Genomic DNA, 18,439 nt, shown 5'->3' with positions numbered 1-18,439 from the left:
GACATAATTTTAAATAGAAGGGAGATAGATATAGGACAGTTGTCAGATGTAGGTTCTTTACTCAGAGTAGTAACAGCGTGGAATGACCTGCCTGCAACAGTAGTGGATTCGCCAGCATTAAGGGCATTTAAATGGTCATTGGATAAACATTGGATGATATTGAAATACTGTAGGTTAGATGGACTTTAGATTGGTTTCACAGGTCGGTGCGACATCGAGGGCCGAAGGGCCTGTACTACGCTGTAATGTTCTATGTTCTGCCTGCCAGTCTGTTCCATGTGTACTGTTGACTCATACCAAAGATCTCACACAATTATAAGGCACGTTCACCATGTTTTTTGCACCACCAACAAAGCAAACATTGTAGCTCTGATTTTTAATTGAAGATCTGAGGCCGGTACTTGGGGGGATGTAGTGCCAAATTTTGAGTTGCCAGAGCTCCAAGAAAATGTATTGGCTAAGTCATTTCTAAATATACTATAAAATTGTTTTCCTATGCATTAATTACTTGAGTCCCCAAATATTGGTAAGACCATGCTTTTATATGTGAAAAATAATAGTGTCAACAGGCGCTTTATTTCGAACAATGTGGTAATTTGAAACATTCGTCCTTTGCTCATATTTCATTATGCAACAGTTTATTTAATTCAAGCCTAGTTAAAACATGAATCACAGAAATCTTTATTTACTTCTGACTGGAGGTGGCGGGGGGGAAGTATATGAAGGGACCATGGATTTTCTTGATTTATATTTATAACCTAGAACAGGGTGTACAGAACACAATTTCAAAACTTGAAGATGATGGAAGTACTGTGAACTGTGAGGAGTTAAACGTTAAGAGGATATAGACAGACTGGTGAAATGGACAGTGGGGGCGTTGGGGGGGGGGTGGTTTGGAAGGCAGGGGAAAACATGGATACCCTGGAGACATGGCGATCCTATTGAATGACAGCCCTGTATTTTAATCTTGTTTCAAGCCTACAGTAATGTGGTGCCCTTTGAAATGGCCCAACCAGCCATTCATGGTATCATAGAATCCTTGGCAGCTGGCAGTGCAGCTAGCTTACTTCAGCTAGCCAATCCCTGTGGGTGTAGTTTTGAAGGAATTTCATCCATAATATTAGTCTGATAAATGATGAAATGAGCATGCACTGCAGGGAACAAGGCCCAAACTAGTGAAAGTCGCAGATTCTGTATCTGGGAAATGTTGGTGAGCTGCTTCAGCCAGGCTAGTCCACAGGGCAGTGAGACGAAAAATTTACAGTGTCAGCTCATCTAAATAAATAGCGTAAGCTCTCAGCACATCTTCTGTCTCATGCCAGGGAAAAAGTAAATATTGGCCAGCAAATTATATTTAAAAAGATGTAAACAGTTAAAAGGATAGGTGTTTCCCCACAGGAGCAAATAGCACTTCACTTCTGTGAAGTTTACAATTGCGTTTACTTATTTGTCAGCCTTTATCAAGGTATGTTTGTCAGCAAAGTAGTGTAACTTTATCAAGTGAGTGCAAGGACTTTTATGTTGTTTGGCAATTCAGACAAGAGGTTTGTGGTGATTGTCCCTTTAAGGGAAACACAGCAGAGTAAGGGTCATGTGGTCCATGTGACCAATCAGGACACTGAGTGTGGAATCACCCCATGGTGAGAGTCTCCTCAGCAAGGAGCCATTTTGGAAGTTGGCTACAGCCAAGAGGCTGCTGCTTTCTTATTAATAAGTATCTTCTGTGTTTCTAATGAAGTCTGTGAAAGTGCATCTTTACAAGGTTACAGTCACTTTTGATGGCCTATCAAGTGCACTGATGTCCTCCTCCATATCCTGTTCTCGATTAGTTGCTGCTGATCAGTTCTTCAAGAGAGTGTTTGGCATCCTCCTTTTTGAAGTGGTGATACCAGAGACGGTTCTGCTCTGGTATGCTCACAAAGGACTGTCCAGGTCAGTAAATATTACTACTAGTATGTGGTGGTCTGAAATGAGATGCAGAGATTTTTGTTGAGGTTCGTCCCAAACAGTTCTGTCATGTAGGACTCTACGCGCTATTGGTTGTTCCTAGAAATGTACCACATAGATAAACACTAACCGCTGCTGGATGATCATCAGTCCTGTAAAAGACACTCAACATGTAGGTCTTCCACTGTAAAGAGTTGTTAATAAGCTAACTGATGGTCCTCCACCAGTAGTTGATCTTTAGCAATGCCATCGCAATTCAAAAGTGGAGCCCAAGCTGTCATATTGTAAATAAATTAGCAGCTGGAAATGAGAGTTTCATGGGAAATATGGTGAAAATAAAACATATGTAAAGTGGGAAAAAAGGCAAAATCTTGCAATAAGATTGCAGGCAAAGCAAAGAAATATTTTATGACCAAAAATGGGCAAGTAGGTCTCAGCTTTAAGAAGCTCCCTATTATATATCAACTAAGCCAGTGGTTCCCAACCTTTTATATATCATCGCACACCTCTATATTGTAAAAAATAATTGAGGTACATCTCCTATTTTCTCTGAACTGCTATCAAGCAAAAGACTTTTTTGGGATGATTTTCAGCCTGTATTCAGCATCAAAGAGAACGGCAATGTGGGCAGAAAATCCATCGACAATCAGAAAATGTTTTACTGTGCATGTGTGGATGCCAAAGATCCACCATAATAATGCTGAGCACTGATAGCTTCCGTAGTGGCTATCGCAAAACCTGGGCCATTATCTTCAAAACATGCAAACAATGCAATAGAGGCATAAGCTTGATTTCCTTAAAACCACAGTTCAAAATAATTTATCCAGTTCATACAAGATTTAATATTTTGAAATGGTCATCAACAAAAATGTTGACTGTTTTTCTCCACAGATGCTGTTTGATTATCAGAGATTTTCTAGCATTTTTCTTCTTATGTCAGATTTCCAGCATCTGCAGTATTTTGCTTTTGTATTAATATTTTGAGTGCTGTTACCTCAGGTAGAAAAATGGGCTGGAATTTTCCAGCCGGTCACCCCACTCTCTGGTCCCACAGCAGTGAACAGAGATTTGGCGAGGCGCCAAATTCTCCATCCTCGCTTGCAGCAATGGTGAGGCATGAACAGCTGGAAAGTTCCGGCCCTGAAGTATGAGAAAAAAGCGGTAACATAATCAAAAAAGGAAGAGGAGACAGCTGAAGTGCAGGACATAAATATCAACATAATATAATTCCATAACTAGATATTAGTTAAACGTAACTCTGGATACAAATTATTGCCATGGTTTTAATATTGTGATTTTTGGAACAGCATATGCCATCTTTTACCTCTGTCGATTTCACATCTCCCAGGGATTTTAATTTTTCACTGTTTATGCAGGGGCATGGGGTCTTTGTCTTCAGCTCTGTGTCCTGTTCGCCATGCGCATGGATCTGACTAACATAAAAAATCTAAACCATGTACGTGTCACTCTTTCCTGGCTGGCACATGCGTGGGAGGCCTGAGGTTCATCAGGTCTGCTGAAGATGAAGATTAGTTTTAGTTTAATTCAATGATGTTTTTAATCATTTTGAATCTTTTTTATGGCAAATTTGGGGAGGGGTTGTCTTTGTGGCACACCAGTGTTGCTGCAGCACACCTGTTGGGAACCACTGAGCTAGACCATTCACACACTGGATCCCATTTTAAGTTATCAAGCAGCACGTTACTGGGAAGGTGTGCAGGAAGCTGCAAGATGCAGTGAGGAACCTATTTAAGTCATTCTCAGAGCAGTGATGAGGTATCCATTTGCTATCAACACTCAGAGATGACAATGCTTAAGTAGGAACATAACATGCCCTCTGTAAATTATGCTTGTCCAATTTCTCAGTGTGTGCTTTCCCTTAGGATTCAGCTTAGCACTGACAACAGAGGCTTATAAAATTAGTCCTTTAAGGTAAAAGTCACTTTGCTTCCATTTTTTTAAGTTCTAGTCAAGATCAGGTATTAACACAGGGAAAGATTACCCCTGTACACTCAGTGCATAAGTGTCAACCTATTTATAACGAGGCATTTATGATTTATGACTGCTCAGAGGAAATCTTCCACTACAAAACTGATTTAAACAACTAACCTGGTTAATAAAAGTCAAAAATGTTTACCTATGTTCCACAGGTTTCCGGCTTTTTTGCCACTGTAGTCACAGATCACACTTGCATCCTCACTGTGTCGGCAGTTGTGTGTTCCAATGTCTTGCTTGATGCAGTCTGACAATGTTTGCTCAGTCCCAGTGCATTTCACATTGTCCATGTGTATTGGCCCTACACCATCGCCAAAGTAAGCCAGTGGCCTGGCCTTGGCTGGGCCCCTTAAAGCAAAACACATGTGATGCTCAGAAGACATTAGATCTTGTAACTGCTTTTATTGTTAACACATTTTTAACAGAATTATTTTCAAAGGAAATGTCACAATTTTGAAATGATATTTAAAGTTCTATACATTTTAGTTATTTTCCACCATCTGACTACTTCACTGTTTAGGTGGTGACCTACAGAGTGCCACAAGAAATAAAATGTTAGGTAATGTATTTGAAGTCACGACATTAGGCCAAAGAGTAATAGGACATGGAATCTCTATAGTTTGATGAGAATGATGCAGGGTGGTGTTCCATGTGAGCAAGGGAGAAAACTAAAATATTCCAAACGTCATAAACAGTTGACCAAATGTTTTAGGGATAGTTTCTTAGAACAGCATGTTTTAGAGCCAATTAGAGAGCAAGTTTACTGGACCTAATATTCTGCAATGGGATAAGATTGGTTAATGGCCACATTGAATGCACCCCTATCACAATGCGATTGCTTTGTTTACATTCAGTTTGAGGGAACAGGAGAGTTTGTCTAAATGAAAACATGAAAGCAATGTGAACTGGCAAATTAAGGGATCGGCCAATAGAAATGCAATGGCAAACATTTAAGGGGACATCATGGAATCCCTACAGTGTAGCAGGCCATTTGGCCCATTAAGGACACCAACTAGCCATCACAGCATCTTACCCAGGCCCTATCCCTGTAACTTACTTACATGTACTTACCCTGCTAATCTCCCCTAACCTACACCTCTTGGTCAGTAAGGAGCAATTCAGCATTGTCAATCCATCCAACCTGCACAGCTTTGAACTGTGGAAGGAAACTAGAGCACCTGGAGGAAACCCACGCAGACATGGGGAGAATGTGCAAACTCTACACAGACTGTCGCCCAAGGCAGGAATTGAATCCAGGTCCCTGGTGCTGTGAGGCGGCAATGCTAATCACTGTGCCACCATATATAACAAAATACACAAAATAAATGCATTCCAATGAGACGCCATAGAGGACGTAACACCATGGTGAACTAAACAAAAGTTAAAGATGATATCAAACTTAAAGAAAAAGCATATAAATGTGCAAAGATGGGTAGCAGGTTAAAGAATTGGAGAAAATATAAAGAACGGCAAAGAATAACTGAAAGATTAACAAGGAGGGAAAATTAGAGTGTGAGAGAAAGAAAGCTGGAAATATAAAGACAGATAGAGTTTCCATAGATATTTGAAAAAAAGGAGGTAACAAAGTGAGTGTTGGTTTCATAGAAAGCAAGCCTGAGGAATTAATAACAGAAAATAAGGAGATGGCAAATAAATTGAACAGGAATTTTGCATCATTCTTCAGCATGAAGAACGCAAATAGCCTCCCAGAATTAACTGTAAATCCTGAAGTGGAAGGGAGGGGGTTTCAGGAAAATTACAATCACCAGCAAAGCGATGCTAAGAAATTGTTGAAGATGTGGGTTAACAAGCTCCAGAGGCCTGCCAGACCTCATTGGAGGGTCTTGAAATGGCTAGTGAGATAGTTGATGCCTCAGTTTTAATTTTCCAAAATTCCCAAGATACAGGAATGTTCTATTAGGTTGGCTTCATTGAAAAAAGGAGACAGACAGAAAGCAGGAAACTACATGCCAATTATCTGAACATCTCTCATAGGAAATCTATTAAAAGCTAAGACATTATTGCAGGCCACTTGGAAAAATTCAAGATGATCAAGCAGAATCACCATGATTTTACGAAAGTGAAACGGGGAGATTCTCTAACATCGCTGCACCTGGCGCAGATTGCACCAATCCCAAAGAATAGTGGGTGGGCCTAAAAGTCAGTTTCGCACTCGATACAAAATAGTTTTCAATTCTCCTGGCCCTTTTCTAATGGAGCAAACTGGATCATGCCCAGAAAGAGCGTGAGGCAGATTAGCATGAGATTGACTGGATTTCAATCTCATTAGCGGGTTCAGCACTCGATCCTTCCTCCTCCTGGAATCCTCTAACCTCTCTGGGAAATCACATGGGAGCGAATCACTACTGGTCTCCACTAGAAGGGACCTGCCGCAATGGTCATGCAAGGGGGCTCAAGGGCCATGGAAGTATTGCTGGCTGTGCCTACCTGACACACTGGTGGCAGCTACTGGACAGTTCAGCAGTGCCACGTGCAGGAAGGGAGTCTGATGGGGAGAGGCAGTTCAGGAGTGGATCATGAAGGCAGTTGTGATGGGGGAGACATAGCGGGGGTCAAACAGGTGGGCCTTCATTGGGTGAGCCTGGGTACCCTGATGCCAATAACTCATGACAGGGAGCGGGTGGAGGAACATGCTGCTAGTGGGAGTAGTCTCGATGTCAATGCGGGGGAGTGAAGTGGTTGGAGAGAGAGGGTGGGGGGAGTGAAGTGGTTGGAGAGAGAGGGTGAGGAGAGAGTGATTTCCCATTGCACTGTGAGATCAAGCCCCACCCTCCCTACAATGCCAGTGCGCAACTTCCAGATCCCTGGCACTGTGAGGCAGCAGTGCTAACCACTGTGCCACCCTGCTGCCCTATGCTTGGGTGCTTAGACACTGCAATCATAGAAACAAAGTCGACAAATTTTACAGCTCATTAGTCAATAAGATGGCACCTCATCTTTGATTTGAGGACAAAATGAACTTCAAATTCTGAACATTGATTGCAAACTTCACTCCTGATAAACTCATGTTTCCGTAAGCTGAACAGAAATCCAAAATCATTTGCTGGCCGTACACTGCTTACCGAATATTTTACTAAGTAAACTTTTACTAAGTAAAAGCAGTATATTGTGGGCAGAACCTTATGAGATCCTGAGGCTTCCCTTCTTCATCCTATACTTCAGGAAAGAGGCTGTCACAACATTATAATATTTCTTTGAGGATTACCTTCACCTAAAGCTCTACTGCTGGAACAGCATTGCCTCAAGGCTGTGATTATCACACCATTCAATTTTCACACATCCCCATCCTTCAGAATCACTACTCGAGTCGGTTGCTACATGAGCGCACAGCCTCACTGCAATAACTCCATGAAATATATGAATAGGGAAGGCTTTCATTCTATTCATGTGCAGATTGTGCCAGACGACTGGAACAGAATTGTAAGTTTACAGTGTCTTCATTTTGCAGCACCACCAAGTGGAATGGGCGCAAAACAAAGGTGTAGGAAAGCTGGGTGCAGGTTCCTTCAATTAAATGAATTTGGGCAATCCTGTCCTCGTCCCTAGTAGGAACAAATTCACATAAGGGGTACTAAATGGCATTAAACTGGCATTCTCACTCGCAATGGCTGGTGTGTAAAATTCTCTGTAACATTATATTCTGCACCCTCTCCTTTCCTTCTCCCCTCTGTACTCCACGAACAGTGTGTTTCTGTCTGTATAGTGCACAAGAAACAATACTCGTGTCCCCTTATATGTAACAATAACAAATCAAATCAAATGATTTGGGGAGGTGATGGCTCAGTGGTATTATCGCGAAACTATTAATCCAGAAACTCGGCTAATGTTCTGGGCAACCGGGTTCAAATCCTGCCATGGCAGATGGTGGAATGTGAAGTCAGTAAAAAACATCTGGAATTAAGAATCTACTGATGTCCAGGAAACGATTGTCAGAAAAACCCACTAATGTCTTTTAGGGAAGAAAATCTGCCATCCTTACCTGGTCTGGCCTACATGTGACTCCAGGGCCACAGCAATGTGGTTGACTCTCAACTGCCATCAGGCAACTAGGGATGGGCAATAAATGATGGCCAGCCAGCAACGGCTATATCCCACGAATGAACAAAAAATATAAATATATTTGGTGCGGCATATGAGATTGGGGAAATTAGATTAAGATACATTTTGTAGACGTAGATTTGGACTAGCTTTACTTTTCTTCTGGCACTGGTGGAACTGGGCTGGCGGTCTTTGTTGCTGAGTTTGGACATTCAGCTCTCAAGTACTGACATTTTGAACCTCTGTGTGGAAAAATAAATCAAATTGAGCCGAATAGAGGACCTCTGAGGTGCACAACAGCAGTGGCCACCCCAGAGCGAAGCAGATTTGCCAGATACTACACTGGAGCTTTTTGTGAAGAGGCCACCCAGACAAATGCTAAATAGCATCTCGTCACTATTAAAATCGTTACAGCACATTTCGAAAGCAGCTGTGATTGACCAGCAGTAAGTTATTTCCATAGAAAACTGACGGAATTTCCTCGCGTGGTGCTTAGCCAAATGGTTTTAGTAATCTTGTTCAAATATAAGGGAAATCCCCTGGCAGGAAGACACTTACCTCAAATATTACAACTGTTATATTTGCCCTTTAATAGGATATTGCGAGATAAAGTAATCAATGAAGCAACCTCTTTTTGGGAGTGACACTAAGCTGACAGGCACCTGCAGGCATCACGGTCATCAGGTTCTGAGGGATTTCTACTCACATTTTCTGGCTAGACAAGGTTCTTCTGAGAACATGAGTGTTAACATTAGGAACTCTATTTTGGATCTTATTTGCTTTTCTCCTCGTTGGTGGAGGAACTATTCTAAGTTTTATTTTAATTATCAGGTGCTTGTGGAAGCATTTGTCAACGCACAATACTTGTTTGACTGTGCTCCATTTATAAGTTTTCCTCATGTCAGTGGGTTCTGTGGCCTGGACATGCACCTTACAAAGAGGGGAGGATACATGTTAATTTGGGGCTTTCCTACAAGCTGCAAAGTTAAAATAATAGGGTGGAATGCATGCGGGAACAATGAATGGAGTTCTCCTGACCTCTACAACTTTCTAGCCATACTTGTTACCATGCCCTGGGACTCACACCTGGACATGTCAGAGTTATCATAGAATAGAATCATAGAATATCTACAGTGCAGAAGGAGACCATTTGGCCCATCGAGTCTGCACTGACCACAATCCCACCTAGGCCCTATACCCATTGCCCCATGTGCTCACCCTAGCTAGTCCCCCTGACACTGAGGGGCAATTTAGTATGGCCTAACCTACACATCTTTGGAGTGTGAGAGGAAACCAAAGCACCCAGGAGAAACACACGCAGACACGGAGAATGTGCAAACTCAACACAGACAGTGAATTGAACCCGGGTCCCTGGCGCTATAAGGCAGAAGTGCCAATCACTGTGCCACCCCTTATGTCTTTGCTGCTACTGATTCACAAGAAAGTCTGCCCTGGAGCTGTGTAATTTGTTGCACAGTGATTGGCACAGCTCATGTGGATCTAGAACAGCTGTCTCTATGGAAGTGAACTGCAGGAACTGCACCGTCCACATCAACTAAGGCAACATCTGTCAAATCAGAGAGATTCCACACGTGTGATACCCACTATTTTTGAAATCAGTAGTAACTTCATATCTTTCTCTGTGAAAAGAAGCCATTGCAATATGCAGCTTTCCCTGGATACTGGGGGATGCCAGGAGTTCGATGTGTGGTATTCATGGGCATGAGAGCACTTCAGGTCACCTCCCTCAAGAGGATTTTTCAGATGGCGGACTTTTCTACTTCTCCATGCACAGAGTCAGTGGGAAATGCAACCCCATCATTCATGGCAGCCCTATAACCATTCAACACTCTGAGGAATAGCCAGGACAGGACTTCGGCCCCTCACGTGGTTGACAAAACCATCTCAGAGTGCTGTCTGCCAATTTGATTGTCTGGCAGCTCTACAATCTCAGCACTGCCAATGGCAGTAGTGGCCAGGGCTGGGATCACTTACAGTCCCAGATTCAAAGTCCTGAATTCCAGAGACAGGTAGGTGTGAGGGTGCCTCAAAGTGGGATGGGGAGGTTGGGCCCAAGGTGGATGGAGGTCTTAGCTGGAGAGGCTGGTGAGGGGGAGTGAGAGAGGGAGAACCCACCGGTGGTGTGAAGGAGGGGGCGGTGGTCCGTAGCTCAAGCTGGTGCCCAATTTGTAAAAAGAGGCCCTTGAGGGAGGTCATCCCTGCACCTCCCATCAAGGGCTAGGGTGACCAGCCGTGCTTCCCCCCTCTGATCCTGAACTTCGCCTGCCAACCTCAAATTTGAAGCGGGTGGTAATTAGATCTTATCTTGTTTAAAAAGCTGCTGGCATGGGACTGTAAAATTCTGTCTCATAGTTTTCATGAATGTAAAGGAATGATCATTAATAGCTATCAACCAGGAAGAAACCGTATGGTAGAACTCCACCATTGTTATATCCAATATAAATTGAGTAGCATAATGGCCTGATTCGCGAGTGCATTTGGGTGTCTGAACTTATTCCAGGCTTTTGAAAGGCAGGGCTAGCTGCTGCATAAAACAGCAGTAAAGCCCCCTGAGTGTACTTATAAAGGGCATCATACTTGCCAAAGAAATCACTGGAACAATTCAGTAATACTGGCCAGAGCACGCGTTAGGCCCATGCTGTTCAGGGATTCTGGAGCTTGCTGCTTCCTTAACCAATAGGTTTCCTTTCCATCGCTTCCCATGATCAACCTGTACCTTCCATTTCCCTTTCCCCACTAGCCCCAAGCACCAGGGTTTCCAGCACTGAGACAAACAGAGCAAATTGCAATTGGTCACACGTGTGAACTGTCTGTGCAGCTGCAGCCCAGTTGTTACAATGAGGTTTGAGGCCCAATTTTTGCTTGGGCCACCTGGTTCAAGCATACATTGATAATATGCTGTCTGTTACGCAAATAAAAATGAGACATAATGGGTGGGATTTTCCAGCCACGCTCGCCCCAGAAATGGAAAATCCCACCCGAGGTCATTGGACTTTTGCATGGTCTGCCGCAATGCAAAGGAATGGAAAACTCCCCCCGGTGCATTTAGCCTCCTATGGCTTCTTCGCTATCTGTAGAGGTATCCACATTATCCGAAGCCCAAATTGCAATTCTCTTTTATCACCTATTCCAGCTAAACCATCCTGGCGATGACATAGCTTGTTGAACTCTAGCCTCTCCTTCTTCCCCTTTGGTATCTGCCTTCACTCTTCAATAAAAATCTCTCTCTCACATCTATTGGCCACTCTGCTCTACCCTGCCATCCTTCAGGCCTGCCCACCTCAGGAGTCTTCATCACCAATAAGACCAAGATTGACCAGCTCCTTTCCTCCTTTACCACCCGTATGCTTCAATCTTCCAAACCTACTCCCCTCATCCTCTACCCTTCGAAAAAGAAGTTTTATTTCTCTTACAAATTCATTCCTAAACTTTTACTTCCATTTCTTTTGGATCAATACACACACTCACAACATTGTCACTGCTGACCCAAATAACTTTTCTCATTCCTCTGAATAAATTTTAAATGACTACTTGGGTGGCATTCAATCGAAATGCTGGGTTTTTCACCAACTGATTTGACAGCCAGGGAAAGCACACATTGCCTCTTTTTGGGAAAGCCCGTTGTATTAAGTACCAATCAGGGAATGGCGTGCTGTCACCCGGATCAACACCCTGGGGACTGAAGTTCTGTCTGTTGAGATTTGTCGGCCCTTCACTGCTCAACAGCTCCACTGGGAATGTGGAGGCTATTACGGGTACTGCATCCACTGAGGCCGAGCGTTAGCATGGACCTAGGCACAGGTGAGTGATTGTGGGATACAGGGATTACAGGGTTGGGGTCATGGGGGAGTGATTTGGCATCAAGAGCAAAGGGTGGGAGATTGGGGGAACACCCACAAAAAATTCCAGATTCATCTGTGTAGCTGTCTCTACCCCAATTTTCCATTTCTTTGCATTGGGGCGACACAGCAGTTAGCACTGCTGACTCACAGCTCCAGTGACCTGGGTTAGATTCCCAACTTGGGTCACTGTCTGTGTGGAGTTTGCCTATTCTCCCCATGTTTCCTCCGGGTACTCCAGTTTCCTACCATATTTCAAAGGTGTGCGAGGTAGGTTCATTGGACATGCTAAACTAACCCTTAATGTCCCGGGATGTGATTGGTTAAAGGGTAATTAAGCAGGGATAGGGCCTGGGTGGGATTGTTGTTGGTGCAGACTTGATGGGCCGAATGACCATCTTCTGCACTGTAGGCTTCCTATGAATTAATTCTGCTTCCAACCCTCCCCCTACAAGTTGTTGTTACATTATGTTAATAAGTCTGATTACAAATCTCTGCAGCTTCCCCTTCTCAGTCTTATTCATAATGGTGTGTCCCGTTAATTAGAATCTCATGTATCTTCCTCTATAATGCACTGTACCCCACATTCGGAATGCCCAAAGCTCTCAGAGAAGAGGCAAAAAACAGGTTTAAAATAAAACACAAGCTACCAGCTCCCATCTTAATATCAGAAGAATAGCAAGAATATTATGTGCAAACGGAAACAAATCCCTAAGTAGCCAACTCCCCAATGAAGTGAAAAACAGAATCATAGAATCCTTACAGTGCAGAAAGCAATCATTCAGCCCATCAAGTCTGCATCAGCTCTCCGAAAGAGCATCTTACCACATTGGGGGATCAAATTTGAAAAATTATTGATCAATTGTGTTAACATTGCAACTCATATACACTCTCCTTCACTAAATTAAAATACTTTGTGAAATATTATTAGTGAATGCATATAAATACCAAAGGGTAGAATCTCCTTTTCTTTTGTGATGAGAAGCTGGGTATAAATGGTTATAAATACAATTTCCCTGGGGGAGTTACTAACCTTCCACAGAAATAATAGTGAACAATCAGGAGAACTCCCATAGGAAATCTAAGAGTATAACTGTGTTTTTGGCTATATTTTACATATCTTTCACATTGGGGTTTATTGTACACTCATGAGCTAGCAAAAATGGCACCAGTTTTCTTACTAAATTGGTCTTATTTTCATGAGGTAAATCTCTTAAAATCTCACCTGGAATCTCAGAAGGAGAATGTCTTTAAAAAACATTCTGGCAGTCATTAATTTAAATGGCTAAAAATTACCTTCAAAGCTATTATTTAAACAACTAGATGGGGGCATAAATGTTTTCAATTGTTTTAAAAGGCTCCCCTGATACACGCACAGTACCTGTATCCGATCTAACAGTCACTTACTTGTACCCCAGCTGACGGCAGACCACAGCAGCATCCTTGTCAGTCCATCCATCATCACAAATAGTTCCCCACTGGCCGTTGATAAAAATTTCAACACGTCCTTCCTTCTTACTTTCTCCATCCATCAATCTGATAGGGGGACCTGGTAGATGACAAAACCATAAGTAGTCTTTTCTTTAAAAGCACTCGCAGTCTGAAATCACAACGGAATTGCGGGGGGCAAAATGGGAAGAAGTACGTGTCCAGTGGAATGGTCAGTTAGTGATTAGAAAAGGGTGGAACCCTCATTTTGCTCCAATTTGGTCCCTTCTCTACAGAGAACAAATCTTTTGAGCGCAGTTGGTAGGCCTCAATGGAGCACTTGCCATCTGAAAGATCTTGTTCATGCCCCAGGTGAGGCCCAGGACTCTGGCAGTGAAGGTAATCTATTCAGGGGGAGATAACTGGGCTGGACTTTAGAAGAGTAAGAGGGGATCTCATAGAAACTTATAAAATTCTAACAGGTTAGACTGAGTAGATTCAGAAAGGATTTTCTCGATGGTGGAGGAGTCCAGAACTTGGGATTATAATTTGAGGATAAGGGATAAACCTTTTAGAACTGAGGTGAGGAGGAATTTCTTCACCCAGAAGAAATTCATTACCACAGAAAGTAGTTGAGGCCAGAAGGTTGTCTGATTTCAAGAAGCAATTAGATATAGCTCTTGTGACTAAAGGGATCAAAGGATATGGAAGGGAGGGGGGAATCAGGATATTGAGTTTGATGGTAAGCCATGATGAAACTCGTGTTTCTAGTTTCTATTTCTTCAATGGTTCAGTGCTTCCAGAGGACCAATCTTCAAAACGTTGCCTGCTTCCGTAGGTTCAGTTTATCTCGCCCACTGCTAAGGTTTCCAGGCCTCCATCAGGGAAGGGCAACAAAGCTTCCCCCCCTTTATAGGCTTGAGCCACCTGTATAAACCTGCATCATGATTTGGGACAGGATCTGGATCTTCCTCCATCAATGCATTTGAGACCCACTTTGCTGCACTCCTGTCAATAGAACATGGCAAACATAATTTTGAGCCCCATCACTTTCTGAAACTATGCTCCCAATCTCGCAAGGCCTTAGTCATAAGGAGTACATGTAAAAATAATTGCATAATTCCTCAATTCCAGAGCAGATCAACACTGGCAGGAAGCACATCACAGGAAATCTGTATGTCAGAGAGAAAATAAATTGGCTCAAATTTGTATTGTTTAAAGCAATCCCATTCATTGGGGCTGTGCACCACCAATGCTTAAGAAGAAGGCAGAAGATATTCCCCAAGCCCTCTATAATTGCTGCCAGAGATGGACAACTCTGTCTGTGACCTTCATTCCCTTTGTCTCTTTAATGTGACATGGTTTTTGTTCAGTATCGCTTCACAGTAATATGCCAAGTGGAACAAATCTATATTCCATCCTTCAGTCATGTGGAATTCTAGAATCACAGAATCCTTGTACCAAACACAATCCCACCCAGGCCCTGCTCCTGTATTCCCATCCATTTACTATGCTAATCCCACTGATACTAAGGGTCAATTTAATATGGCCAATCAACCTAATCTGCACATCTTTCAGACTGTGTCAGGAAACCAGAGCCCCTGGGGGAAACCCTTGCAGACGTGAGGAGAAAGTGCACACAGACAGTGACCCGAGGCTGGAATTGAACCTGGATCCCTGGTGTTGTGAGGCAGCAGTGCTAATCACAGTGCCACCATGCCACCCAGCGTCATCGTGTCTCTTGTATTAGCATGTGGAAGCTTCCAACTGACAACCACACAACTAAACTAGAGTTTCTGGGTTGAAGGAATTTCTGGGATTTTTGGTGATGTCTTGAGAGACTTCTACCATTCCTCTGCTTTTGCCCTCTCCCTGCACTAACCTATTTTCCTAGATCAGGATTCTGTGCAAGCATGCTTGCGGTCTCCCATAAGTAATGCCCCTCTCAAGAGGAGATTCCGATTTATAAAGGTGCCATGATAGTACGGGAACTTCTGCAGCTCAATAGATCAACCAATGGACAGAAGTGCTTTCAAAATCAGAAATCAAGCTCCACTGATTCTGTGGCCTTCAGGTAATTCAGTGGGAACAGAATGAAGGGAAACAAGACCTCGCCCTCTACGGCGATACCTCAGGGCAGCTCCTGCTACTGTCATGGAATCTGGCACCACATTCCCTGGAAACAGCAGTAATATAGTGGTTAGCATTGCTGCCTCACAGTGCCAGGGATCTGGATTTGATTCCGACTTTGAGTGACTGCATGAAGTTTGCACATTTTCTTTGTGTCTGCATGGGTTTCCTCCGGGTGCTTCAGTTTCCTCCCACAATCCAAAATGTGCAGATTAGGTGGATTAGCTATACTAAATTGTCCCTTAGTGTCCAAGGGTGAGTAGATTAGGGGGATTAGCAGGGTAAATACTGGGGATTGTGGGGATAGGACCTGAGTAAGATGGTCTGTTGAAGAGTTGGTGTAGACTCTATGGGCCAAATGGCCTCTGTCTGCACTGTAGGTATTCTATTCTACTCTATTTTAACATAAGCAGGGGGAAGAGTAAATCCACAAGGACTTCTCACCACCACCGTTTGCATGCAACGGGTAAGGAAGGAGTAGACAGCAGCAGTGCCTACTGTAGGGAATACTAAAACCTTTATCAGTGTGGTGAAGCTACACCTCAATGTAACATTCCATTCCTGCCCTTCCTACTGGCAGGAACACAGAATAAAAAAGCCTTCTAAAACTGTCAGTCTTCCTCAGAAGCAAATCAACTTCTGTATTCATCACAATTATGGACATCACCAAAGTAACAGAAACTCATAGCCAAAAGGCAAAGAATAAAGCACCTAAAACATGTCAGAAATGAATAAGTTGCGGTTTCAATAGCATCACCATTGATATACTGACAGAAAATGAACATCATGTCCATTAATTATGCAGAAATGACCACTTAGTTATGTGCAAAAAGGAACAATGTCACATGGTTGCAAGAAATTGCCAGAAAATAATTTTTGTCATTGGTACTTTTGCTTCAAACAAGACTGTGCAAAACGCAAAAATAAAATTCCTCTCCTTGAACTTTCTGCTGAGACTTTGCTGAGAAATGCTCACCGAAAGGAATTCCCTGGATGTCATTCACGGTGTTGAGTGTGCAAACGACCGTCACATCCTCCTGGTGGCTGCAGTCATGCTTCCCCCATTCGCTTCTGGGACACAAAGACAGTGAGGATTCCTGACCTGCACAGTGGACGTCATCCAAGTAAATGGGCCCAGAGCCCCCTTCAAATTGACCTTCCACAGGTTTCTGTGTATATCTGTGGAACAGTGAGGGAGAACCAAAACAGTTAAATGAACAAATGCCGGCTGCTTAGACAATCTCCTGATGAGGTCAATAACTGGTCTTCAATTCTATGACATTCCATGGCAAGTGAGTACTTCTCCTTTGGGTTTCCCTCAGGGATATGATTGCGATGTGTAAGACTGTGGGGCGCTTGGAAAGCGTGAGTAGGGAGCACTTGTTTTTCTTGGTTCGGGTCGGGGGGGTCCATCCGGAAGGGCATACTTTTATTGCAAAGGTCTGTAGATTCAAAAGGGATTTCAAAAAAGACCTTTGTCATTCAGAGGATGGTGGCTCTATCTGGAGTGCAGTTAGTTCATGGCATCTTCTGAAGGATTTTATCAAATGCCTTTCAAAATCCCATATCAATAAGATACTCAGACATTTCCCTGCCCGCCACATTAGTTAGCTCCTTAAAATAATTCAATCAAATTCATCAGACATGACCCACCATTTATGAATTTGTGCTTTTTTTTCTGATCAGCCGAATTTTTTTTTTTAAGTATTCAATTATTTTAACCCTAATTATAGATTCTAGAAAATTTCCTGTGCTAGGCTAACAGATTTATAATTCTTTGGTTTTCTCTTCTCTCTTTCTTAAATAGTAAAATCATAGAAACCCTACAGTACAGAAAGAGGCCATTCTGCCCATCGGGCCTGCAACAAGCACAATCCCATCCAGGCCCTACCCCCATATCCCTACATATTTACCCACTAATCCCTCTAACCTATACATCTCAGGACACTAAGGGGCCATTTTTAGCATGCCAATCAACTTAACCCGTGCATCTTTGGACTATGGGAGGAAACCGGAGCACCTGGAGGGAACCCACGTATACACAAGACGAACGTGCAAACTCCACATAGACAGTGACCCAAGCCAGGAATATGTACCCAGGTCCCTGGAGCTGTGAAGCAGCAGCACTGACCACTGTGCTACTGTGAAATAGTGTTGGAAGGTTGGAGCCTTGGACCCTGCACTTAAGATGAGAGAGGGAAAGTTCAAAGGAGATGTGCGGGGCAAGTTCTTTACAGAAATGTGCTAGAATGTGCATGGAATATGCTGCCAGGGGTAGTGGTTTATGCAGATACGATAGGGGCGTTCTTTTAGATAAGTGCATGAATATGCAAGAAATAGAGGAATATGGACCAATGGCAGGCAGAAGGGATTAGTTTAATTTAGCATCATGTTCGGCACAACATTGTGGGCCGAAGGGTCTGTTCCTGTCCTTTACTGTTCTATGTTCCAGTGGAGTGAAATAAGCCAATGTTCTAATCTAATGTAACAACAGTTGCTGACTACAAGAAGTTTGGAAGCTCGTGGTTTGACGATCTGCAATATTCTGACCTACTTCCATTAAATCCTGGGGATGAAACCATCTGGCCCCAGAAATTTGTGTCTCTTCAGTGCCATTCTTTCCTTCATTACTATTCATTTATTTACATTAATTTGCTGAATCCCTGTCTCAGATCCAATATTAATTTCTTTGGGCTGGCATGTACCCTTCCTCTATAGTAAATGCTGATGCAAAGTAGTTATTTAGCATATGCCATAGTAACCTAGGATCATAGGATCAAGAGTAGGCCATTTAGCCTGTTGAGTCTGTTCTGCTTTTTAATCAATCATGGCTGATCATTTAGCTCAACATCACTTTCCCTATGATATCCCCATACCCCTTGATGTCATCAGTATCAGATATTTAAAAAGGGCTGCAAGGAAAAGCCTGGGAACTACAGGCCGGTGAGCCTCACATCCGTGGTGGGTAAGTTGTTGGAAGGTATTTTGAGAGACAGGATCTACAGGCATTTAGAGATGCA

General features: G+C 43.0%; 1 protein-coding gene across 1 annotated transcript in view; it reads right to left on the bottom strand.

Annotated features, from left to right (window-relative positions):
* The window catches only part of prss12 (serine protease 12), a 130,830-nt gene that overhangs the window by 28,894 nt on the left and 83,497 nt on the right, over nucleotides 1-18,439 (bottom strand). The window contains exons 7-9 of the mRNA XM_080199217.1: nucleotides 16,396-16,598; nucleotides 13,269-13,410; nucleotides 4,085-4,290 (exon numbers count right to left, since the gene is read on the bottom strand). Coding sequence (XP_080055343.1) covers nucleotides 4,085-4,290; nucleotides 13,269-13,410; nucleotides 16,396-16,598 — 551 coding nt within the window. The remainder of the gene's footprint in view (nucleotides 1-4,084; nucleotides 4,291-13,268; nucleotides 13,411-16,395; nucleotides 16,599-18,439) is intronic.

This window comes from Carcharhinus amblyrhynchos, chromosome 1 (assembly GCF_965287045.1).
Source record: "Carcharhinus amblyrhynchos chromosome 1, sCarAmb.v2.hapA, whole genome shotgun sequence".
In the NCBI taxonomy this organism is placed as follows: Eukaryota; Metazoa; Chordata; class Chondrichthyes; order Carcharhiniformes; family Carcharhinidae; genus Carcharhinus; species Carcharhinus amblyrhynchos.
This window is presented reverse-complemented; position numbering and strand designations above follow the sequence as displayed.